This window comes from Enhydra lutris, unplaced genomic scaffold (genome assembly GCF_002288905.1).
Source record: "Enhydra lutris kenyoni isolate GAN:26980312 unplaced genomic scaffold, ASM228890v2 scaffoldscaffold10, whole genome shotgun sequence".
NCBI lineage: Eukaryota > Metazoa > Chordata > Mammalia > Carnivora > Mustelidae > Enhydra > Enhydra lutris.
The window spans coordinates 19,105,773-19,130,812 of record NW_019154094.1 but is presented as its reverse complement, the minus strand read 5'-3'; the positions used below and the strand labels follow the sequence as shown (position 1 = coordinate 19,130,812).

The following is a 25,040-nucleotide window of genomic DNA, read 5'->3' as shown; positions in this document are numbered from 1 at the left end:
GAGAAAGCTCTGTGATGGGGGTTATGTAAAAACCCCAACAGAAATCAACTCTTTAAAAATAAGCAAAATGGCAATTTTCTTTTGGGAGAGATTAATTGACTGAAAGTTAACACTTACTTAGCTTTATTACCATATGCCAGACACCATTCTGAGGGTTAAGCAGTAGTTACTGGATGTGCCAGCCCTTGTTCTTAGAGTTTGATAAAGATTAATTTATTTCTTTCTTAAAAGAGCCCCATGAAGTTGCCCTATTATTATCACCAATTTACAGGGCTCGGATGTACAAGAGGTAGGTGAGTTTAGAATCCAGGCTTTCATTATTATTTTTTTTTTCAAAGATTTTATTTATTTATTTGACAGACAGAGATCACAAGGAGGCAGAGAGGCAGGCAGAGAGAGAGAGAGGAGGAAGCAGGCTCCCCACAGAGCAGAGAGCCCGATGCAGGGCTCGATCCCAGGACCCTGGGATCATGACCTGAGCCGAAGGCAGAGGCTTTAACCCACTGAGCCACCCAGGCGCCCCCAGGCTTTCATTATTCTTGAACCATCACTATATGCTTTCGATTTACAACACTTGACTCAAATTTCACAGATGTGGAAATGAAGGCACAGAGAAGTTAAATGACTAAGCCCAAGATCACTAGGGATGGGGAAAGAGAAGCCATTATTCATGAGACTCCGAAACCTTGGCTGATTCTCATACAGGTTTTCAAGTCTATGTTTTTAAGGAAAAATTAAATATTAAGTCATAAATGCCAAAGTCTCCAAATTAGAGGATTCTATAACCAAAATGACAAAAGCGGGTTCTGTTTGGACAAAAGGCCGGAAATCACCAAACTGCCCCTCCGCCCACTGGCCAGTGTGGGTTTTAATTTAAACCTGGTTACCGGCAACCCAACGACAGGGTAAACCTCTGCCAGCCTGCTTGGCTGCGACGGGGTTGGCTGGGAGCAGGAAAAATGCCGGCCTTTGCTTGCTGCTCCTGCACTTCCCGAGCTACGTAAACAGACAAGGCAAGGCCCCAGGCAACAGAGGGAGCATAGGGCCTGGCATCACAAACCACAAAATCATCATCTTCATTTTTCCCTCACGTTGTAGGTGAACTTGGCGTCGCACCGCAGCACATGAATCGGCCTTAGGATCAAGGGCTCCAGGCTGAATGGCCAGAAAACCTGGAGAGTTTTCCCCGAGGAGCCTGGTCCAGTGTTGGGGCTGGTGTTTAGCATGCTGTAGGCAGACAGCTAGCGACAAGACAGTGCCCGCAAGCCGGCAGCGGCAAAGCCCCCACCTAGAGCATCCACTGGAGGAAGAGGCCGAGGCTTTAAGGAATATAAAAAGATAAAGCAGGAACACCTGCCCCCCCTCCCACCCCATCTGAGATGACTGGATCTCTCCAAGGGCACGTGGTTTTAGTAGGATCAGGAGTCTCCTGCAAGTTCTTGTACAGGCTTCTGAATTCGGCAGGGACTGATGGAAACTGCAGGCATGACCATTGCTACAAAGGCAGAAGAGCTTTTTTTGTCCTTGACCAACCTAAGGGCTTCAGGGGCAGGTTCTGGCTTTAAATGATCAGCAGGTGCAATCAGATGGGAGGCAGGGAGGGTGGACATGGTGAGGGGGACCAAGAAGGAGGCTTTGCTGCTTGTCGATCCCGCCACAGTCACTGCTGTTTGGTCAGGATTCTGAGACCTGAAGGGGCTTAGACCACCCTCATTCAGTGGCTTTGGGAGCCAAGGAACCCTTTTTTCAAACAAAATCTTACACAGGAGGCAGCCAACCGAAACAGCTAAAATGCAGCCACCATGGTTAAAGCTGACCTGGGAACCTAGGGACACTTTGGAAACCACCAACTTAGTCCAATTCTGAAATTTTATTGCGGGGAAAATGGAAGACCAGACGGGAGGTAAAAAACTTGAGAACACAGAAACTCAGATGGGATCCCTTCTTCAAAGAAGCCACTTAGGATCTGGAACGGTAAGCCTAGGACCAGAAGTGTCACCTAGCATCAGGAGCTGAAAACTGCAATCCAACCACTACTTTCATCAGCATCTCATTTCTCCATCCCTATGGAAGCTGGGAAGAGAGCAGATTCTCAGCTGCCAGGGTCCGAATCCCAACTCCTCCACCTGTAAGCTCTGTGATCTCCGTTACTGAAGCTTCCTCGGCTGAGAGCTTAAAATAGAGTAAGCATCTCATAAATGATAGACTTTTTAAAAAAAGATTTTATTTATTTATTTGACAGAGAGAGAGAGCGAGAGCAAGAGGGAGAACACAAGTAGGGGGAGTGGGAGAGGGAGAAGCAGGCTCCCCACTGAGCAGGGAGCCAGATACGGGGCTCGATCCCCGAACCCTGGGATCATGACCTGAGCCGAAGTCAGATGCTTAACGACTGAGCTACCCAGATGCCCAATAAATATTATTCTTAATCTAATTCTTATTACTTATATTATTATCATTATTATTACTTTTCTGAACAACCAAGGCCTAGCCACCTACACCTTACATAGCTATACACTTCCTCTAATGCTGGCACATGTGTCTTTTTTTTTATTTAAACCTTGATTACTAGTGCCTTAAAAGTACCTCATGTCTGGCAAATTCTCCACCAACCTGAGCAACACAGGTTAGAATTTTCTTTGCCAGAGTTCTAGTAAGAGCTTTGGAACCAACTGATATCTAACAGCTGTGTGACTTTAGGGAAAGGTCTTAAGCTCTCTGGGCTACTTCCCTTATCTGTAAAATGGGAATTCAGAGGATATTTACCCCTCAGGAAGGCTGTGAAAATTAAGCAAGCTCATAAATGTAAAGGGCTTACCAGAGTGCCTTGGGAGCCCTGATTTATCAAGGCAAGCACTTGGCTGAGAGCAGACCAGCTCATTTTGTGTTTTAAGCCAGGGATTGGCAAATGTTTTCTGTAAAGTGCCAGATAGTAAATATTTTAGGTTTTGCAGGCCAAGAGGCAAAATCAAAGATGTTATAGGAATACTTATATTAACAAACACATTCCCACAACCTTATTAACAATATTCAAAATGCTAATAACAATGGAGGACCATTTAAAATATATACATCTGCTATGAGAAGAACAGAATTCTTTTTGGGGGGGTAACATTTCACTTAATTAGGGTTTGAATGTAAAAATCATTCCTAGGTCAAGGATCATACAACAAGAGTCAGTGAAATGGATTTAGCCATTAGGCCACATTTTCCCCTGTCCTTTTTTTTTTTTTTTAAGATTTATTTGCTTGTTTTAGAAAGAGAGCATGAGCAAGCAGGGGGTTGGGGGAGGCAGAGAGAGAATCTTGAAGCAGACCCCGCTGAGCTGGGCTCTATCCCAGGACCCTGAGATTATTACCTGAGTTGAAATCAAGAGTCGGCCACTTAACCAACTGAGCCACCCAGATGCCGCTTCCCTGCTGTTTTTTGTAAAGCAACTGTTTGTGTATTGCTGTTTGTGTGTATGTCTGTAGGGGGGGGGCGGGTGACCGGTGTTGGAAAGTCACCATGAGGGGTGCCTGGGTGGCTCAGTCGGTTAAGCATGTGCCTTTGGCTCAGGTCATGATCTCAGGGTCCTGGGATAGAGCCCTGTGTCGGGCTCCCTGCTCAGCGGGGTACCTGCTTCTCCCTCTCCCTCTGCCCTCTGCCGCTCCCCCTACTTGTGTGTGTGTGTGCTCTCTCTGACAAATAAATAAGTAAAATCTTAAAAAATAACAGGGGGGTGCCTGGGTGACTCAGTTGGTTTAATGTCTGCCTTCGGCTCAGATCATGATCCTGGGGTCCTGGGATCAAGCTCAGAGTTAGTCTTCCTGCCCAGCAGGGAGCCTGCTTCTCCCTCTCCCTCTGCAGCTTCCCCTTGCTTTCGCACTGGTGTGTGCTCTCTCTCTCTCTCAAATAAATAAATAAAAAATCCTGGGGAACAAAAAAAAGAGAGTCACCATGATAGCCAGAGCTAGAACTGGGGTATGTGTGCGGGTAACTTTACATGTTCTGATGCCTCCACTACTGATGATCATTTCTGTTGTGAACATACATTACAGAATTAACTCTTGAGCTGTTTTCATTCCTCCTTGAGTTTTCTAGTTCAAAATGAACATCAATTTTTACTCATCTTTCTGAAAATTCCATTTCCTGCTCAGGCCCATAGGCAGTGCTCCCCTGACAAATGGGGTGCTCACAATGCTTAGGTGTAAATGAGAAATAATTTTAGAGACGGTAGCCCTCTACTTCTAGCACTGGCCACAGAGCCCACATAAGCCACAGGGTGCTCAACTGGCTGGACCCAAGACGGGGACCTTCCTGAGGTCAGCCACTGGAAGAAGGAAGGAGGAATGCACTTTCCTGGTGAGAGCGTAAACTCTCCCACAAAGAAAGTCTTAATAAATGTAGGTATTATAAAGCGGAGAGACATGCTAGAGCCAGGGCCCTGGGATTTGAATCCTAATTGGTTTACTTAAAGGTCTCACCTGAGATAAGCTGTTGAACCTCTCCTGTAACTGTATCCTTGTCTGCAAAATGGGATTATAATAGTGTCAAGCTCCCTAAGCAAGTTCGATGAATAAATGAGTATTAAGTGAGTTAACGTGAGTTAAGGGCTTAGGAGAGTGTCTGGCACAGGATAAGTACATGTAAGTGCTCGTTAAATGGCTCTTGTTAGAAAAGGGCAGTTTGACTCCAAACCCATTCCCGATCAGGGCATGGCGCCTCCAACTTTTAACCAAATTAGTAATTTGAATTCAAAACATTCCTATCCCAGCCACCTACCTAGTTGAGCAAAATATTTGAAACACTCTATTTATACCACCATTCATTCCATTAAACCATAATAAGCAGGTTCTGTGCATTACCAGATAAAAGAATTGAAAGGGAATGAATCTCATATTCCACTTTCAAGGATCCCAGTGCTGTATGCAGACAATATTATATTTTAATAATTAATTGTTCATCAAAGAAAAAGATGAAGAACAGGGATGCTAAATTCAAAGTTATTCAAATTGCAAAAATGAATAATGTATGACTTTTATATTAAATACACACTGTATTAAGTAGTCTACATTTCACCCAACTCTGTCTTTCATTTTTAAGCATTTTGCACGTACAATATGAATAATCAGTTAGGGGAGGTTTATTTAGAAAAAGAAATACCTTATTTGAATGCAAACGGAATATATCCGAAGATGATTAAATTTTTCTTATCAATTAGGAAATTTTGTATGAGGGCTGTAAAGTCATGGTCACCATTAAACCCAGCGTGGCCCAGTTATCCTTGCAGTTTCCTTTCAACATTAAATTATATCTGGCTCAATTCTGTTCAATTCCTTATTTCTGATAGCAGTGCCAGGAGGCAATCTTTAATTAAAGAAAATTTGAAAGATTCAAACATGCATAATTGGATTAAAAATGTGATCATTAAAACATTAGATGATAATCATCTGATTGATTGCATTTTTCACTGTGTTAATAACCTCATATTTTCAATACTTTGGTTATATAGGAAGAGAGAAAGCCCTTTATAAGATACGATGAACAATCAAAATATTGATGAGACCTATGCAGTAACCAAGAATCATGGAATTATACTGAAAACACACACAAGCACACATACCCCAATGAACAAAGTATTACATTGGAAGATATATAGGGAAGAATGTGCCAGCCCTCAAAAAGCAGTCAACCTATTTTAGAATAGTAGGGTTAAGATAAACAAATATAAGAAAGCCCAAGCTTCTGTTTTCAGCCCAGTGATTGTTTAGTTCTTTCAGGATTTCCCAAAACTTTATAAGGAAAAGCTATTACGTTTTCCTTAACCACTTCAAAGCACTGGTATGCTTTGTGTTGGGGAGGGTAGGGAGAGAGTAACATTGGAAAAAACTGGGTCATAGGTCACTCCAAATGGAGGAAGAAGATTCTTAACAGTACTTCTCAAAGTTAATGTTCACGCACATCACCTGGGGAGCTTGTTAAAATGTAGATTCTGATCCCGAGAGTCCGCATTTTTAATAATGCTGAGCATATTAGAGTACCCAGTTTCTGTGAGCACTGTATAAACGGGCCCCCACACTGTCTGCAGCCTCATCCACCGCTACTTTCTGACTCTCAGGTATAGCCATCCTGGTCTCTTTGCTGTCCCGTAATCACATGACCCCAGGGCCTTTGCATTGGCTCTTCTTTCTTTACTGCTCTCTATTCATGGCTGGTTTTAGATCAAATGCCTTTCAGCTGCTAACAAGTTAGTCATATTTGAATGACACATTTCTCAATGAAGTCTCCCCTGACTATTTTGAAAATGGCAATTTTAAAAGCAGGCTCATTGAGAAGGAAGCATCTGATTAAAAACCCAAATGCAGAAGTGAGCCATGCAGCAACCTTGAGAGAACATTCCTAGCAGAGAGAAAAGCTAGTGCAAAGGGATTCTGCCTGATGTGTGGCTGGGGTGAAGTGAGCAAGAGGGAAGATAGAAGGAAAAGTTCAACAGCCCAAAATTTGACGGGCTCTAGGAGGAAAAAAAAAGATCAGCTGCTGGTTAAAGTACAATCTGGAATTTGGTTAAAAATTATGAAGATGCCAAAACACTAGAACACAGAGTCAGCAGCTCAGGGTTAAGTCCAGATGGGCCATGAGTGTGCTGTATGATCTGGGAGGAGCTCTGGGTGTGACGAGCTCATAACTAAAGGGCCTGCTGACCACAGAAACAGAAAATGGAAGTCATGGTGGAAATAGAGAGCCTGAGGGTCAGAATCCAGGGAATTTAGGAGTGTGGATTCTAGGAGCCATCAGAGAGGTCAGAAAGCATTAGTTTAAAATGAACACAGTGAGAGAAGCCTCCCAGAAGGAGCCAAGGAATTAATTTTATGATCTAAATACAAGCAGTGAGGGGCACCTGGGTAACTCAGTCAGTTTAGCGTCTGACTCTTGATTTTGGCTCTGATCATGATCTCAGGGTTGTGAGGTTGAGCCCTACATCAGCCTCTGCACCAGGCATGGACCTTAAGATTCTCTCTCTCCTCCCTCTCCCTCTATCCCTCATCCCCACGCTCTTGCTCGTGCTCTCTCTCTCACTCTCTAAAAATACATACATACAAACACACAAGTAGTGATAGCTGCTTTTTTTTTTTTTTTAAGATTTTATTTATTTATTTGACAGAGATCACAAGTAGGCGGAGAAGCAGGCAGAGAGAGAGGAGGAAGTAGGCTCCCTGCTGAGCAGAGAGCCTGATGCGGGGCTCAATCCCAGGACCCTGAGATCATGACCTGAGCCGAAGTCAGAGGCTTTAACCCACTGAGCCACCCAGGTGCCCCTGATACCTGCTTTATATAACTGGATGCTGGCTGTCAGGAAGGAATGGGAAAGATGGACCAAAGGGACGGGCCTGGACCATTTTCAAGGTATAGCTACTTACAAGGCTTCATGATAGATGATTTTAAGGAATAAGCCTAAGGTTACAATGAGGGAATCCTGGGCAAAGTCCCCCGAGAATCACAAAGCACTGCAGGGTTCCAAAGAGTTACAGAGGATGTTAGTTCCACTTCATTTTACAAACAAGGAAAACAAAGTCCAAAGGGGAAAAGTGATTGGGTCAGGATCACACAGTGAGGTGGGAGTAAATCTGGGTCTCAGCCAGCACTGGGCTCTTTCTACCAGCCCATTCTCGGGCCCAGGGCTCTGAGTCCCTTACAACGTAAACACGAGGAGGTGAGAAAATTTCACAGAAGACTGAGAACTCTTCCAGCTTTTACAAGCATAAATCTAGCCCTGACACTGCCCAGCTCCAACCTTCCAGTGGCTGGAAGCAGCCAATCTTTTTTTTCCTCCTAGAGCCCGTCAAAATCCAAACTCCCTCCACGGCCATGAGGCCCTGCATGATCTGTCTACCTCTGCATCTCTTTGCTTCTGCTCTCACCCCTGCTGACCACCCACCTGTCTCCTCACCTTGCTGTTCCCTCTGCTTAGAATGCTTCTCCCCGGGCGCCTGGGTGGCTCAGTGGGTTAAGCTGCTGCCTTCGGCTCAGGTCATGATCTCAGGGTCCTGGGATCGAGTCCCGCATCGGGCTCTCTGCTCAACAAGAAGCCTGCTTCCCTCTCTCTCTCTCTCTCTGCCTGCCTCTCCATCTACTTGTGATCTTTCTCTGTCAAATAAATAAATAAAATCTTTAAAAAAAAAAAAAAAGAATGCTTCTCCCCATTGCCACTCCATATGGCGGATTCCTTTTCATCCCAGGAGACTCAGCTCAAATGCCATCTCCTGAGACTCCACCCCGAACACCCCACCTGATATGTTCCTGATGCCATTAACTCCAACACACCCAGTTCATTTCCTTCCCAGGGTGTGTTTACTCATTTACTGTCCGTCTCCCTCAAGAGCCTGATTTCGCACAAGGGCAAAGACCTTGCCTCTCTCATTCACCCCATACACCCAGCAACTAAAACACTGCCTGGAACATAGTAGGTTCCCAATAGTTACGTGAAAAGAGAATGAAGGAACAAACAAGCATGGTAGTTGGGGTATTTTAAATAACCAATACATCCAAGATACTGCATTTCTTTCATATCTAAGTCACTAACGACTATAAATAAGATGTATCATTATTTCAAATGCCACTACTAAAGGCGGCACATTACTAATTAGAGAATGACACGATATCAGTGTAAGATGCACCCCGACTTTAGAGTTGTTAAACTACGAAGAAATGAAAAAAAATTCAACTGTGTGATGAGAGATGTGATCATCTCACAATATATAAAAATATCATGCCATTATGTTGTATCCCTGAAACTAATGTAATGTCATGGCATAAACACATGACAGAAAGCACATGAAGAAACGAGAGTCACAGAACTGAGGACATTGGGATATTGACATGACTGGGGTTCACCTCTTTTGACTGGTGCACGTTTATGGTATATGAGCTCAGGGTCGGGTATGGCTGGTTTTCTCAAAACAAGGCCTCACAACTTTGTGGAGTGGGTATCAACTCCTGACCATGCTCATGGTCATGACTGTGCAGACCTCAGTCTCATTACAGGCCGTGTAATTGGTGGATAGTGATCTCTTCTCTAGAAGGCTGGAGGCTCCATGACAGCAAGACCGTAGCTCCTGACTATACCCCCAGGACACAACACAGGGCCTTAAAGGGTAGGTCCTTCATACATGGCTGAAAAACATGGATCGAACTAAGTCACTAAGTAATTCTACGTCAAAAGCAGCCCAGAGGCCAAATCTAGCCTAGTAGCTATTTTTGTAAATGAAGTTTTATTGGAACACACCCACGGCTATTTGTATACAAATGATCTATGCCTGCTTCCAGGTTACAACTGCACAATTGAGTTGCTGCAACAGAGTACATATGGGAGCAATGCCTAAAATATTTGCTATCGATCCCTTTACAGAGAAAGCTTGCTGACCCCCTGTTCCTATAGAAGAAGTAGGACATTTAAAAGGGATGGCAACAAGCATCCCATTTGAGAATGAATGGGGCAAATTACATGGGGATGCAGAGGTATGGACTTTATTTCTACTTTGAAACATTTTCCACCAGTGGGCAGAGAATTAAATTCCTACCCTTCAGCTTTTATAACAGGCATAGTCCGGAGAAAATCCTACAGGCCCACATTATGACATGAACAGCTAGTGTTATTCCAGGTTCTGAGCAAGGGCAGCTTCATTAGGAGACAGCCTACCTGATTAAACATTGTTGAACTCAAGCACCCACAGAGGCGCTCCAAGGTCATCAAACAGCCACTACACCCTGGTTCAAGGACATTTAAGCTCCTTGAGTTTACTGGTCTCTTCAATTGGTCAAATGTGGCATTTTAATTTAAGGACTGACATCTGAATAAAACTGCATTGTCATTAATACTTCCAAAGAAACACAAAGAGCAGGGTCTTATCAACAATTAAGGAAATGAACATGACACATTATACAGATACATATAGTGAAAAAACTCAGTGTTGTCACCAAAGAGTTCCACTGCTGCCTCTTCTCCTTACAGGGTGGCCATGACTGACAGGGTACCCACAGTCTTTTAGCCTCCTTCTGATGCTTGATCAATGACCTAACTCACAGAAGAAAAACTGAGGTTCATAAGAATGAGATGGTTTTGACAATAATCAGGATGTTAATCAATGCTGGAAACAGAACCTGGCCCAGCAGAGCTAGTAAGAGAATGGATTCAGAATCTAATACATTTGGGTTCAAATTATTGTCCCACTCCACGAGCTGGGACAATTAGCCAATCTCTCTGAATCTCAGTTCACCCTTCTGTAACACAGGATTAAGAATTTCTACCTATCTGTGCTACTGGCTAGGATTAATTAAGAGTTTACACACAGAACATGCAGGCAGGGCTGGGTCCACAGCCCAGTGGAGGAGAGGCTACTGCTTCTTCCTTTCCCACACTTTCTGATTCCCTGCCCCTGACCCTTTTCCCTGATCTCAAAGGGACTGGCTACTCCCAAATCCTTGGTGACCATGGTCTTCCTCATTTCATTTTATTTTATGTGACTCAACTAACTCAAGCAACACACATTCTAGTCAGGTAGTGACGGTGGCAATGCTTAGGGGTCCACAATCACTTCCTGTCACCACACGGCCTTCCCCAGACGCACGTCAACAAGTAACAACAGTAATGGGGAGGGTGGCGGTGAAAGTGGCAACGACAACGGCTGACGCTGAGTGCTGACTGTGTGCGAGGCACAATTTGGTACGAGAAGTCACTACCTCCTTGGGATAAACCAGTAACGCTGGCATTATTATTACCTCTGTATGGAGTGGAGATACTAAGTGATTTGTGCAGACTGTACAACTAGTCCAAAGCAGAACCGGTACTCACCCCCAGAGCCTGTGCCCTTGCCCTCGACCATGACACCACAGCGCCTCTCCTACATCAAGGTGGAATGGATATAGCAAGGTGAGAAAATCCCACAAAGTAGCCCCAGGCACTTTAGCGAGCACCTTGCAGGAGATGACAGGAGACATGGTTTAATCTCTCTCTTGGCTCTCCACATCCCATGGAAATGACCAGGAGAAGCATTTCCTTGGGCTCCCATGATCCTGTTCAAACGATCAAATAGTGACAAAGAAGGCTGGCCAAATGACAATTGGCCTCAAACTCAAAGACGATCTGAAGGGAATCACTTTTGAAGTCTTTTTCTGTCTTAACATTATTGTTCACAACACTATGGGTGATAAAATAGAGGCCGCCCAGCATCCCATTTCCTGGCTTTGGCTAAGAGAAGAGACACAAATGGCTCACATCTATGGCAGTTCTGACACACCGAAGTCCAGGAAACTGTGGAAATGGCTTCAGTGTGACTGTTTCTCCAAGATTTTGAGATCAAAAGTGTTCAGATAAGCATCTGCCCTTCCTGGATCCCTAGCAGATGGGAGCCAATTAGCCAAGACCAAGGTACTACATATTCATAGCACACTTCAGGAAAGTTCCACGTAATTCGACGCTGGGAACATAAACTTCAAAGGGGAAATTTTGTCACGTGTTAAGACATTCAAAACTATCAGTGGGCTGCTCAGTAATAAAGCAGAGGTATGGACTTTATTTCTAACTTGAAACATTTTCCACCATTCAAAATGAGAAAATTATTTGATTTCTTTCTCTGAGGTAAACATTAAAACACACCCCTCATGAATTCAGGTGAAACACATTCAGATTGGCTGGTCATTCTGCCAAGATCAAAAGTGAAGCTCCTCTAGGGGCTCCTGGGTGGCTCGGTCGGTTAAGTGTCTGTCTTTGGCTCAGGTCATGATCCCTGGGTCCTGGGATCAACTCCCTCTCCCTCTGCCACTCCCCCTACTTGTGCTCGCTCTCTCCTCTCTCCCTCTCTCTCCCTGTGAAATAAATAAATAAAATCTTAAAAAAAAAAAAAAAAAAGTGAAACCCGTCTCTGTAAAGTCTACCAGATGGTAAGAAGTAATGGCCCGAATAGGTATTTACATTGTCCCCACGTGAACGGGCCACCGGGAGAAGGCAACTCTATTAGCAGAGCTACTGTAATTGTTACTGCTTAGGTAAGGCGGGGTTGACAAACCTTTTCTGTAAAGGGCCAGAGAGTAAGTGTTTAAGGCTTTGCAGGCCAGAGAGCATCTCTGTTACGGCTGCTCAACTCTGCTATTGTGGTACAGAAAGAGTCATAGGCAACAGGTCAACAGGTGAGTGTGACTGTGTTTCAATAAAACTTTATTTACAAAAGTGGGCAGCAGGCCAGATTTGGATCACTGACTGTACTCGCTGGCTGCCGATGTAGAGGACAGTGGACACATGCCAGGTGTCCTTCCTTCTCGGTTCGTTCCCTATTCTAATACAGTTAGCATTAATACCTATGGGGCAGGTCCTTTCCTTACCCCCATTTTACAAGGTGGAACCCCAGAGGGACGGAGAGACGTAGCAATCTGTGCAGGATTCAAAACCAGGACAGTTGGAACTCTGAAGCACTGTTCCAGAATCCTTGCAGAAACCAATGTTCCTAAGAATCACAATATAGGTGAAAAATAACAAATTCCATTTCTTTAGAAATATTCCTTAACACAGACTTTTCAGAAAACTCATTCCAAAGTTCTAATTGCTTATTCATGTGAACACATGAGATTACTTTGCAGGTGAAGAATATTAGTGTTTTTAATCTTCAGCAACAAGAATGGGAAGGACAGAAAAAAAAAAAGGATTCTCATGATATTAAAATTTTCCTAAAGGCAAGGAAAAGCTTGTTCATCTTACTCAACACCTTACCTATCACTTCTTAGGCCCTCCATAGATGGGACAACGGTTAGACTCTGATTAAAGAAGCTTCAAGCTCACATATACAAAACAGGTAAGAACCTTTCAAGCCCTATCAGTACATCTCTGGGCCGCCATCTTGCTGCTTGATTGTCATGGCACAGACTATTTCTGCCTAATAGTTTAATTTTCCCCAAAAGTCCCTTGTTCTGGGATTTGTCCTTTTCTTCCAAAGTTCATGCAAGATACTTTTCAGGAACTTGAGCCATTTAGCCTCAGACAGAGAGTTTATGTCCAGATCTCAGACCCTGGGGATAATCTCAATAGTGCCAGAGTGATAATGACAGACTCTGGTTCTGTTAAGTATTTCTTCACTTGCCCCTTCCACAGTCTATGCGAGGAACCTCAATCAGAGGCACATGGTGTGACCCTGGCAGAGAACAGAGGGGGAGATGGTCTGGGAGTCATGAGAGCCACTCTCAAGTCATGAAGACCTTACTTCAAGTCACTCAGCCAAGGCTCGCTTTGCACGCCCTTCTGTATAATGGGGGGCATGAGAGCTGTGTCTCAGAGGCTTTCTTGGGGATTCAGCGGTGCCCGTCAGGCCAGTGAGACCCTTGCCTGGTGTAGAGCCAGCATGTACCCACACAGCAGCACGGGAAGCCTTTGTTTTTAGACCTGAGACTAAGGTCCATCCCCCTTGTTTCTGATTTCCTTAATCTCAATTCCCAAAGGAGTTATTGGCTCTCAAAGTCATCTCTTAATGATAGAATCCCAAGGCAGCTGCAGTTCTTTCTTTGGCCTGCAATCAACTTGTAGAGAAACAAACAGCCTGTCAGGGGTGCTTACAGTGGAAAGTTTTTTAAACAGTGCTGGCGATCCTCCTCCTTGCTTGCTGCAAAGCTCCCTAGTACCTGATGTGTCCCGAGGAAAGCTCCGTCAGAATCTCTTCCTTTCCTTTCTTTTTTTTTTTTTTTTAAAGTTTTTATTTATTTATTTGACAGAGATCTCAAGTAGGCAGAGAGGCAGGCTTAGAGAGAGGAAAGGAAGCAGGCTCCCTGCTGAGCAGAGAGCCTGATTCGGGGCTTGATCCCAGGACGCTGGGATCATGACCTGAGCCGAAGGCAGAGGCTTTAACCCACTGAGCCACCCAGGCGCCGCCAATATCTCTTACTTTCTAAAACTAGTGACTGTCTTTGATTGTGAAATTTAACACACCTTCAGCAAGATGCCTAAAACATAAATAGATAACGTAAATATACTCAAGTGAGCCCCGGAGTGACCAGAACGGGAGAAGCCCTTGCCACCCTCCCTGGGCCGGTGCCTCATCACTTTCTGAACCTGCCTCCAGAAGTAACCGCCATCTTCTTTTGGAAAGTAATCATGACTTTGCCTTTCCTTTAGTGTTTTACCCTATGCACTCTTCAGCCTCTTGCTTCACTTTGTGGTTCTCAGATGTGCCCCGGTTTGGGGAGAGGCATAAGATTCCAACCCTTTCCATCGGGGTGAAATGTTCTCTTGCAGGCCTGCATTGGGTTTATCTAGCTTGCTGACGACAGGCCTGTGAGGCATTTCTAGGAAAAACAATGCCACGAACATTCTTGTACACATCTCACGGTACACTTTTATCTGCGTTCTTTGGGGGACATGCTTGGGAGCTGGAGTACTGAATCAGTGTGGCTAAATACCACCAAACTGCTTCCAGAAAAGTGTGAGAGTTCCCAGCATTCCCAGCCTTGCTTACACTGGACACTGTCAGGATTTTTAAGCTCCGTGCATGTATTATCTTTGAGAAGTCACTGTGCAATATACATGGGCTACTCTTTCATTTACAAACAACTGAATGTATAAATCTAAGGGGACAGTAGGATGAATTTGTATATTATTACCTATGTCATCATCCTCCTGGTCAAGATATGTAATATTTTTATCATCTAAGGAAATTCCCTTATGTTTCTTCTCCTTTACGATACCCCTTCGCCTCAGTATTCTGGCTTTTATCGCCAAAGGTGAGTTTTGTCTGTTCTTGAAGTTGACAGAAAGGGAAGTAGGCGGTATGTGCTCTTCTGTTTTCATGTCAATGAAGGAGCACATTGTTTTTCATTGCTGTATAATATTTCACTGCCTGGTTATTCTACGACTTGCATGTGTAGGGGGACATTTGGGCTGGTTCCACTCTGGGGCCATTATAAACAAAGCTCCCATGGGCAAATCTTTCTGTGGACATTTCTCTTGGGTACATACCTACATGTGGACTTGCCAGCTCAGAGGATAAGGTAGAGGTGCGACATAGGCAGAAATGGCCACGTTGCTTTCCGAGAGGCTGGGCCATCTGCATCCCCACCGCAGCTGTCCTGAGGTCCCAATGGTACCATGCCCTGGCCTGTCTTCTTTTTAATTCGTGTCTGTGGTGAGTGATGTATCAGCTGCTGTGTAAGAGAAAGCCTAGCCCCTGTTTTAGAAGAAATTCAGACCACTCCAGGTCTGGATTCTCTTCCAGATTATTCTTGATTATAGGAACCTTAATCCTAGCAAGTGGAATATGGAAAAAAAAGAGCAGATCCAGCTGCATCAACTCCTACCGCCATGTGGAAAAGCCTGGCCAGGTGGTCACGTACGTTCCCAAGTTTCCTTTATTTCTCCCCTTTCTGTCAAATGCCTGGATTGAACTCTAGCTATTCCATGACTTTGTCTGTAGATCTGGTGAGTGGATGAGCATCCCAGGGCCCCAGGGCAGGGGAGAAAATGGGTATGAATACCCCCAAAATGAACCCAAGTGAATAAAGAGTCAGTCGGGGAAGCTATTCTGCAAAGAGAGTTTTGATCCTGACACAGCCCCAACTTTCATCACTGTAAAACTTGTGCCTTTCTTTAAGTGCAGGGTGTTCTCAGGTGATCATTTATTTACTTGTACTTTCACTGACAGCCTTCTCGGAAGAACCTGGGGAGGGAGGACAAGGGGATGAGCCATCGGGCTCTGACTGGGGTCTGAGGCAATTTCTATCTGCCCCCCTCACATTTCCTCTGAAGGAGAAAGGTACTGTTCCTGCTCACTAAGGAAGATGATGGTGGGGAATGGGAAAACACAGTCAGGGAGTCAAAGCTCAACATCCAAGCAGTTGCTACTATCAAGTTTCCTTGCAAAAATACAAAAACGGTTGGGGCGCCTGGGTGGTTCAGTGGGTTAAGCCTCTGCCTTCGGCTCGGGTCATGATCTCAGGGTCTTGGGATTGAGCCCCACATCGGGCTCTCTGCTCGGAGGGGAGCCTGCTTCCCCCTCTCTCTGCCTGCCTCTCTGCCTACTTGTGATCTATCTCTCTGTCAAATAAATAAATAAATAAAATCTTAAAAAAAATACAAAAACAGATCTCTCTTAGATGATGGACAAAAAGGAGTGGTTCGGGTTTTGATGCATTTTCACGATACTTTAGAATACGAACACAAACAGCCTGCTAGATTTTCTTTGGATGGATATTATAAAAAAAAGAAAGGAAAAGCAGGTAATCCAAAAATGTGAAAGTAAAACAAACAAACAAACAAACTTTTTAATTGACATAGGATATAATGTACATTTCTGAGCATCGGTCAGTTAGGTAAAACTAGCTGTCAGGGATGGTTGTATTTCTATACCAATGTACATACAAGTTGAGTTTTTTCCCTTTTTTCCCCTTAAATGGGTTAAAAAAAAAAAAAGAACTAGACTGTTTTTTGGAACCAGTATTTCTATTAGGCGTGACTTCTACTAAGTGCTGGTTGCTGAGTACAAAAAGCGCTGTAAATGACCAAGTCCATGCTATGACTAGGATTCACAGTTTCTCCCTAGATCTTTCCTCCACGGTGGGTCTTGGGAGTGTGCTCTTGGGAGCCGATGACACACATTTTAGTGCTTCCGTCTACGCTCAATGGATAGATGGGACCAGAATCAATGGCAAATCACATCTCTCCATTCTATTTATATTTCTTCATGGCTCTCAAGTTTGTAAAAATCACAATTTACATGGGAACACGAACACATAAGAAACAACACTTCATGTTTGCCAGGAGGTTTCTAGATCTCTCTCGCCAGCAGCACAGACGCCATGTTGCCGAGCGCAGAGCCTCAAACAAGCTCCATGCACTTCCACCACCAGAGACCTCCATCGACTATGGTGCTGCCTGAAACACTGACCCCTCACTTCTCCTCCTGCATGGTCTCTACGCACTCGGGAGGTCTCAGTGGTCACCTTGCCTGTGGTGCTGCCTCCACACCGCCCCAGTCTGAGTTAAACCTGCTGTTCCCCATTCCTTATCACAATGGCAATGCTTAACTGTGTGTGTCCCCAGAGACTTTATAAAGGCGAGGAGGGCAGCTCTAGGTCTGCTGTGTGCTCCGTCTGCCTAGCTTCGTGGTCTGCCTTGATGAGGCACTTACTAAATATGCATGAGAGGACCAAGCACTGCTTCTAAGAATCTGTGAGCATTTTAAGAGTGAGGGGACCCAATAAAAACCTCTTTGGAAATGGGATTAGGAAGGAAGATAGGAACCTCCATGCCAACCAAGGGAGGTACATGCCCAAGATCTTCCTTCCAGAGACAAGCTGTCACGAGGAGCCAGGTTAACAGCCAGCCGATAGCTTCTGCCCCTTCAAGGCTGAACCCAGTGTTCTCATGGCGTCTGGTCTTGATGGGACGCTCTAGCCGGTGACTCCACATGGCAGGGGAACCCAACACAGGCCGTCTTGGCCCTGAGGTGCTTCAGGGACCTAGCCAGGACATTCTGAGAGCTGCCTTCAGGCAGTCCTCCTAGATTCCTTCCCCATTCGGAGATATCAGATCTGTACTGCGGTGCTGACCCTGTCCCCACACGGCCCTGCTTCTTTCCTTTCCTCTTTAGCCCTCTCTGCCAACAAATTCACATGCACTGAAAACCCCACCTTGCTGTCTGCCTCACAGAGGCCCCTGACGACCATATGCCAAATACAACTGCAGGGGTGACCACACTTCTCATTGTCATTTCAGCTGAAAGAATGTGCAAGATTTTTCCTATTAATAAAAAAAAAAAAAACAAAAAAAACCCCCTTCGCTTAATGATGAATTAATATTCTAAGATATGGCTCCCAGAGCTGACGAAATAAAACCAATTCTGAACTGTAACAGAAAGCCATATTGATTTTTCCTTTTTACACATTTCTATCATCATTTCCAAGCCAGAGATTCCGTGAAGGGCACGATTATTTATGTCCCATCAAATTAACAGATCATTCAATTCCCTCACAGGACCTTCAACTTGAAGATGCTTCTAGTTCCAACAAAAGTTGTTTTAGCCATTTCAAATGTTCACTCTCTGTTGGAAGAACGACGAAAGAGAGGACGGTTATCACAACGGAAGTCAGCAACAGCCTGAGAACTGGGGGCGGGGACAAAGTCAGGTTTCCAAGATGTTCTCATATTCCCTTCTCTTCCCAGTCAAAGCAAAACTCAAGTGGCCTTTGGTTTCTCCTCCTCTTCTCCCAGTTTTGTATTTTCACTTATTTGTTGGTTTATCTGACTCACTGACTTGGCTAACATTTACGGAGCATCTGTCATTGGCCACACATACAGGAGGTCTTGCCCTCATGAAGCTGATGGTTTAGTAGGTAACACATGAGTAAATAAAACACACAGTTATTTCAGATACTTTTCAGGGGTTTGAAGAAAGTAACTTAGGATGACGTGACAGGGAACCACGGGAGTGGTGAGCGGGTGGGGCATTTGACAGGATAATAAAGAAAGAACTGTCTGAGGAGGCTCAAATCTGAACTGAGACCTAAAATGATAAAGGGAGACACCCTTGTGATGAGCTGAGGCAAGAACCTTCTTGACAGAAGCCGCAGAAACAGCAAATGCAAAAGCTGGGAGGGACAGCACTCCAGGCAGGCTGGAGGAAAAGAGAGGCAGCCCCTTACCTCACCTCACCTCCCTTCCAGACACCTCCCTGCGTCTCTCAATCACACACAGGGGGCCTGCCACTCTTTTTTGCTGTCTAAGTAAGTAAACTCCCTTTTGCAGGGAATTATTTCTGATAGGTCTCCTCTGACTTCTCTACTAGGAAGTAGTGTTGAAACCACAACCCAGGACATCTCTGCCACCCTCCCTGTGCCAGTAAACATAGAAGAGCGTACACAGAACAGCCTTGCTCTGTAGATAATGAGCAAGGATAACACGATTATGCTAGCACAGATCGCATGAACTAAATGATGACTACCCAGTGAGTTTACAGAGATTTTGGGATCTGGGAGCTAGTAGAAACTTCTGCTTATTTTTAACATATGGGATTTCCTTCAATTATAATTGTGGAGATAAGAACACACAGATCTACTTAAATGCCATAGCTGGGGGAATGCTTCCTCGCAGACCAAAGAATTGGTACCTATTTCGAAGATTCTAGAACTCTCCATGGTGTGTTTGTTTTTATTATATATATATATATATATATATATATATATATATATTTAAAGATTTTATTTATTTATTTGACAGACAGAGATCACAAATAGGTGGAGCAGCAGGCAGAGAGAGAGAGACAGGGGGAAGCAGGCTCCCTGCTGAGCAGAGAGACCGATGTGGGGCTCGATCCCAGGACCCTGAGATCATGACCTGAGCCGAAGGCAGAGGCTTAACCCAGTGAGCCACCCATGCGCCCCTGTTTTTATTATATTTTATAAAGATTTTATTTATTTGTCAGAAAGAGAGAGGCAGACGGGGGGGGGAGCAGGCTCCCCGCTGAGAGCAAGGAGCCCGATGCTGGACTCGATCCAAGGACACTAGGATCACGACCCGAGCTGAAGGCAGTGGCTTAACCAACTGAGCCACCCAGGCGCCAGTGTGTTTGTTTTTAAACAGGACAAAAAGTTCGTGGGGAAGGAAGATCTATTCATCATTTACTACATTTCAAGCCCCCAAACTCAGTCTACATGATGAATTTCTGGAAGGAGTTTGACCGACTCGGTACCCAAGGGGATCTTCTGGGAAAGGAGCTCAGAATGCACAACGTGTTGCCCCCATACCAGCTTGCTTTGCACTTTCGAGGCTGCCCAGAGTACAAAGCGAATATGCTTACTGTCCAAAACCACCCCTGCTGTTACCAACAGCAAAGCACAAACGTTCAGGCAGAAACAGTTCGGGTAAAGGTGCCCTGTTCTCTGGCCTCACAGCCTAATCCAGCTCTGCGTGAGGCCTTCGCTTTGAGACACAAACTGAAACTGAGAGGAAGCCGTGGAAACCTGCCACCCATGAAAACCTCTAGGTGGGTGTCTTCGGCCACACCATCTTCCTACTTTTACTCACTGTATTACTGTTACCTGCTGCACGACTGAATGGTTCTAAGAGCAGGACAATTACATCCCAAATCCTACTCACTTCCACTGCATGCTGACAACTGGTTTTAGCTTCCCTGAGAGAAATGGGGGAAGAGGTCTGGGAAGCTCTGCCGAGTCGGCTAATGTGGAAAGACAATCCTCCTAGAAAGGTGTGAAGATGTTTTATCACAGCTGTGGAGATGAAGGGGAGATTTATTATGGTTACTAATGCTATTTCTGTCAATGTCTTTGGAATTCTAATTAGATGATTAAAACTTCGCAAATCATTACATTACCTCTAAGACTCCGCACCTCCCTGCGACAAGGGTACTTTTGAAATCAGAGGATCCTGATGTCATAGGTAATGATGCGTCACCGGTAATAAAGTTGCAGGGAAATTCCTCCAATAAAAACCAGTTGGGAAAGACAGAACCCATTTATCTTACTTTACCTCCCAGTTTTATGCCTGGGGATACGACGCCTGCTACACAGCACACGGCCTAGCTTTTTCCATGCTAGGAGCTGGTGATGCTTGCTCACATGCAGCCAAGTTTAATGACTTGTCACAGCTACTTAAAATTTTTCCCCCAAAATCTGAGAGGCAAATCAAGAAATTTATTAATGCAAAGATACACGAAAGAAGAATATTTTTAAGGGAGACATGAGACAGTGGCAGGTTCGGCGCATACCAATGGTGGCTCTTTGGGTGCTTTGACTGATAACGTATGCATTCAAAGCGGTACCTGAAGAGAAACAAATTGCTTACTGTTAACCCAGATCCCTTTGCAGGTAATAAATGGGTGTGCTCTTTACCCATCAAATAATGGCTCTCATGCCCTTCAACATCAGTGGGTGAAGAATGGGTGTCACCCTCTGTCCTCTACAAGATAACCCCATTCCTTTAGGTAAAGACCTTAGCTGTTCACATCCCAGTAAAAAGAAGCGTACGTGGCTTACTTACCATGATGTACGACGCCCTTCAACCCATGGATAATAGGATCCAGTGCGGAATTGTCCCTTGGACTGACCTACATGTAAAGGAAACATGATTGGTTAAATCTGTTCTGGCATCAGACACAACAGTCTCAGTTTAATCTTGCGAAGAGAAGGGGGGGCGGAAATAGATGTTATCTAGTGGGCCTTGTAGGTCTTACATAGACCACGGCTCTCACCAAACACAAAAGATTTATGACATCATGAAATCAAGGGAGGAAGTCTAAATCAAAAGAAAGAAACTTCTCAGAATATATCAGAACGGGAGAGAAATACCACAGTCCCAATAAAATCTTAAAAAGCAACTGTAAGACTTTTCTTTCGCTTTTGTTTTATTAAAAGTACACCTGGATCTGCTAAAAAGTCATTGAAAGTCATCAAAGAGTAATCCATCATTGACTGAATATTTCAATACCTTCTTGTGATGTGTTTTTTTTCCTCTCCTTCTTAGAAAATGGATCTGTGCCCTACCAGCCTCCTCTTCTTTCTTAGGCTCCCAGTCTCCTGTGCTTTACCTCATACTAAAAGAGGAATCTCTAAGAGTCAAAGCAAGAGAGGGGAGGACATAACAGGAGAGGAGCCTGAAGAGACAGTGTCTCCCAACTTCATTTCTCCCTGGGGTTTTTAATTCCCCCAGAAGTCAAGCCTCTTACCTATTCTTTCCCTAACTTGCTAATATTACTCAGCACAAATTCTCATCTGTGCCCCTTCCAGAAGGCTATAATTCCACCAGCATACTTTGATTTTGGTATTGAGGTACTTTCTTTCAGACACATTATTGAAATATTTACAAATGAAATGAAATATCTAGATTTTAGTCCAAAATAATCCAAGAGTGGAGAGCCATTCAGGAAGCAAGCAAGGCATAGATGCAGGGAGACTGACACTCATTCCATCATTTATGACCTTAAATGATGCGTATCGAGTGGGTCTTGATATAATTTTCTCTACTTTTGTGGATGACTGACTCTTCCCAAATAGTTTCTCAAAATCCATTCTCTGTGGTCAGCATATCTCCTGAAATTTTTTTTCAGAAGTAGTATTTCTATTTAACATATTCCATTTTTAACATAATGAAGTTGAGATATTGGTGAACCTTTCAGCACGTAGCAAGACCCAACTTGATATCTCCTAGTTAATTCAGGGCCATCTTAGGTGAAAATGTGAAGGTAACTAAAAATTTTCCATATTCCTTCTGCCCCTTACAAATGGTCCATTAGGTTTTGCTCCTAGTTTGCTCTCCGACAATACCCACACTTCATGCATTTCTTTCTCTTTTCTGCTTCAGCACCTCCAAGTCAGAGTAGTGGTTCTCAACTGCAGACGAATTTTACCTATCTCCCACTCCCCACCCCCATCCACGGGACATTAGGCCATGACTGTAGACATTGTTGGCTCTCATAAGTAGGGTTGAAGGGGGAGGGGCTACTAGCATCACAAGGATAGAGGCAGAGCTGCTGCTAAAAATTCCATAATGTTCAGAATAGCCCCCCACGGCAACAAATTATCTGGCCCAAGGTGTCAATGGGGCAGAAGCTGAGGTTGGGAAATTTGGGTTACATGCTCTATGAGGTCACAGCGATTACCTATTAATGTCTGGAGCCCTGAGTTATGACTAAATTCAAACGCAGGTTTGAATAAATATACACAGACACATTATGTTTGGTGTTACGTTTACAGACTAATAAAGTGAGGTGGAATTTGGTATTACGTCGTAAACACCACAGGTACTTTAAAAAGGGTAAGTGACTAGGAATTGTGTATGTATCAGATCACCAAGTTGGAATTCTGGGAGTTGGCATTGGCATACCTCCAAATTGCCTGACAGGAAGCCCTAGTCAGGGCTTTAATGTACTGGAGGAGCACTAAACATTCCTCAAAGGCAAATAATCACAAAAAATACACCAAAATGAAACAATCATATTTACCATAGCAAATACTTACCAACATTTTAAAAACACGGTCAAAAATGAAATCACAACTTAAGAATGCAAGATAAGTGAGTCTACCAGTCAATGTGGCCAAGTTTCCAAAGTGAAAGAATAAAGTAAGAGCTGAGAGAAATATCCCATATCACATTGAAGTCAGAGACAAAAACGTGGTCTTCCTTCTCCAGATTCAGTCAGGCAGAGAAGTTTAGGCCAGTTCAACCACCTGTAGTTACTCTCACATCTGTGGGAAATGGCAAAAGAGCCACAAACTCCCGCCCTCCCCGTCACACGCACCTCTTCGATTTGACTCAGCTACTCTTCCCATCAAGAATTAGATCAATGGCTCCCCTCTTTGAAACTGGGTTTGACCACATGACTTGTTTTGGCCAGTGGGACATTAGCAAACATGATGTAGGGAACAGTTTACAAAGGCCTGCCTAGCAGAGGTTTATCCTCTCTTGTTACTCTTTGAAATTCTGAGACCACCCTGAGAATCCCAGGCTAGCCCCCTGGAGGGGGAGATGATATGGAACAGACAGGTAGTCCCAGCTGAGGTCATTCCAGACTCACCCGCCTCAGAAGAACTACCCCAAGTCTGCAGAGACCACCCAAACTGGTCCCAATCAGAAGAACTGACCATCAAACCTACAGTCACAAAGTAGTAATTGTTGTGTTAACTAATTTGGATCATTTGTTACAGCATAAAGTTTACCTGTAGAGTTTCTAGAATGTGTAGAAGTGGAAGACTGGGGACAGATTATGATGCCAATAATTTTTGCTTATGATTTGTCATAACGGTTTCTCAGTGAGAGTCCACATACCAAGACACAGCATTTGCCCTCAACCCAATTAATTATGTGTTTCGCAAAAACCATGTTACCCCTCCTCTACCATGGAAGTATTTCACAGATACTTTAATTTCCAATCCCAATTGCGGATATTTTCTAATCAGGGGGACCCTTTAATGTATTCAGTCTTATTTGATGATGAGAAAACTCAAAGAAAATGTCCCTAACCTCCCATGACTTATGCCCACCGATCACATGTGAGAGGAAAATAACCAGGCAAACTAATCAAGGTTTACTTTCTGACCACCTCTGGCTACAGTATCTCCATGTCTGATTCCTCAGGTCTGGTCTTATTAAAGCTTAAGAGCCTGACCCCAGACTCTAAGCAAGTCCATACATGAAAACACCTTCTACAAAGCCTATTCACCTCCACAACCCCTTGTAGCTATTCCATGGCTGGGATTGAGAAGATGTATCAGGAGAAGGGGAGAAAATAACAGAGATTATTGGCTGGTCCAAGAAACTCACTAATAATACTGAGCTTACTCTCCAGTCTGTGTCTTGGTTCCAAAACTCAGGGTGAGTATCCAAATAGCATGCTAATAAGTGGGTTTGTTCCAGTAAAGGCACAACCCTCACTGATAAATCCTTTCCATTTACTGTTTTCAATCAATTTGCCACTTTAAAAAAAAAAAATCACGAACATAAGCTAAGCAATTTGGACAGCTTTGAAATATGCCTACAGTGAAGAAGGCTGTTTGAGCACAACCCGTATTTACATTCTGGTCTCCATCCAGAGTAGAGAGGGCCAAGGTGGGGGTGAAAATGAAATTCTGAGTCAGGGACGAACCTTACAGCTTCAGTGTCCTCACCTGTAAAATGGGGCCATGATTTCGCCACGCCATCCTGAGGATTACATGTGCAAAGCTGGGGTGTCCTGCTGAACCCAAATGCAGCATTCAAGAGGGACGGAGGGGACTGGGCAACAACCTGACCCAAACAGTCACATTTCAATGAATGTCAAACAATAGCAATTTCATCCCTGAACTTCTCAATGTACTCGGCTCTAAACGTGATACCTACTTGAGCTCACATTTCAAAAGATCCAAATTTATGTTTTGTTATTTGACATCCACTCAGTTTCGTAATATGCAGCTCCTTTTAAAGCCAGATGAGGAGCTTTCCTGGCTCTTGAAATTTGCCACCTTCCACTCTGAGATCAAAGGAGTTACACAGTAATACTGAGAAGGCGGCAATTGCACAAATGAGCTTAAAATGGCCTCGA

General features: G+C 44.1%; 1 protein-coding gene across 2 annotated transcripts in view; it reads right to left on the bottom strand.

The window, feature by feature from the left end:
• Positions 1-25,040, bottom strand: part of LOC111143893 (protein tyrosine phosphatase, receptor type G) — a 700,723-nt gene that overhangs the window by 141,264 nt on the left and 534,419 nt on the right. For both annotated transcript variants that reach the window (XM_022497940.1, XM_022497941.1), the window contains exon 6: positions 21,005-21,071. In XM_022497940.1, coding sequence (XP_022353648.1) covers positions 21,005-21,071 — 67 coding nt within the window. The remainder of the gene's footprint in view (positions 1-21,004; positions 21,072-25,040) is intronic.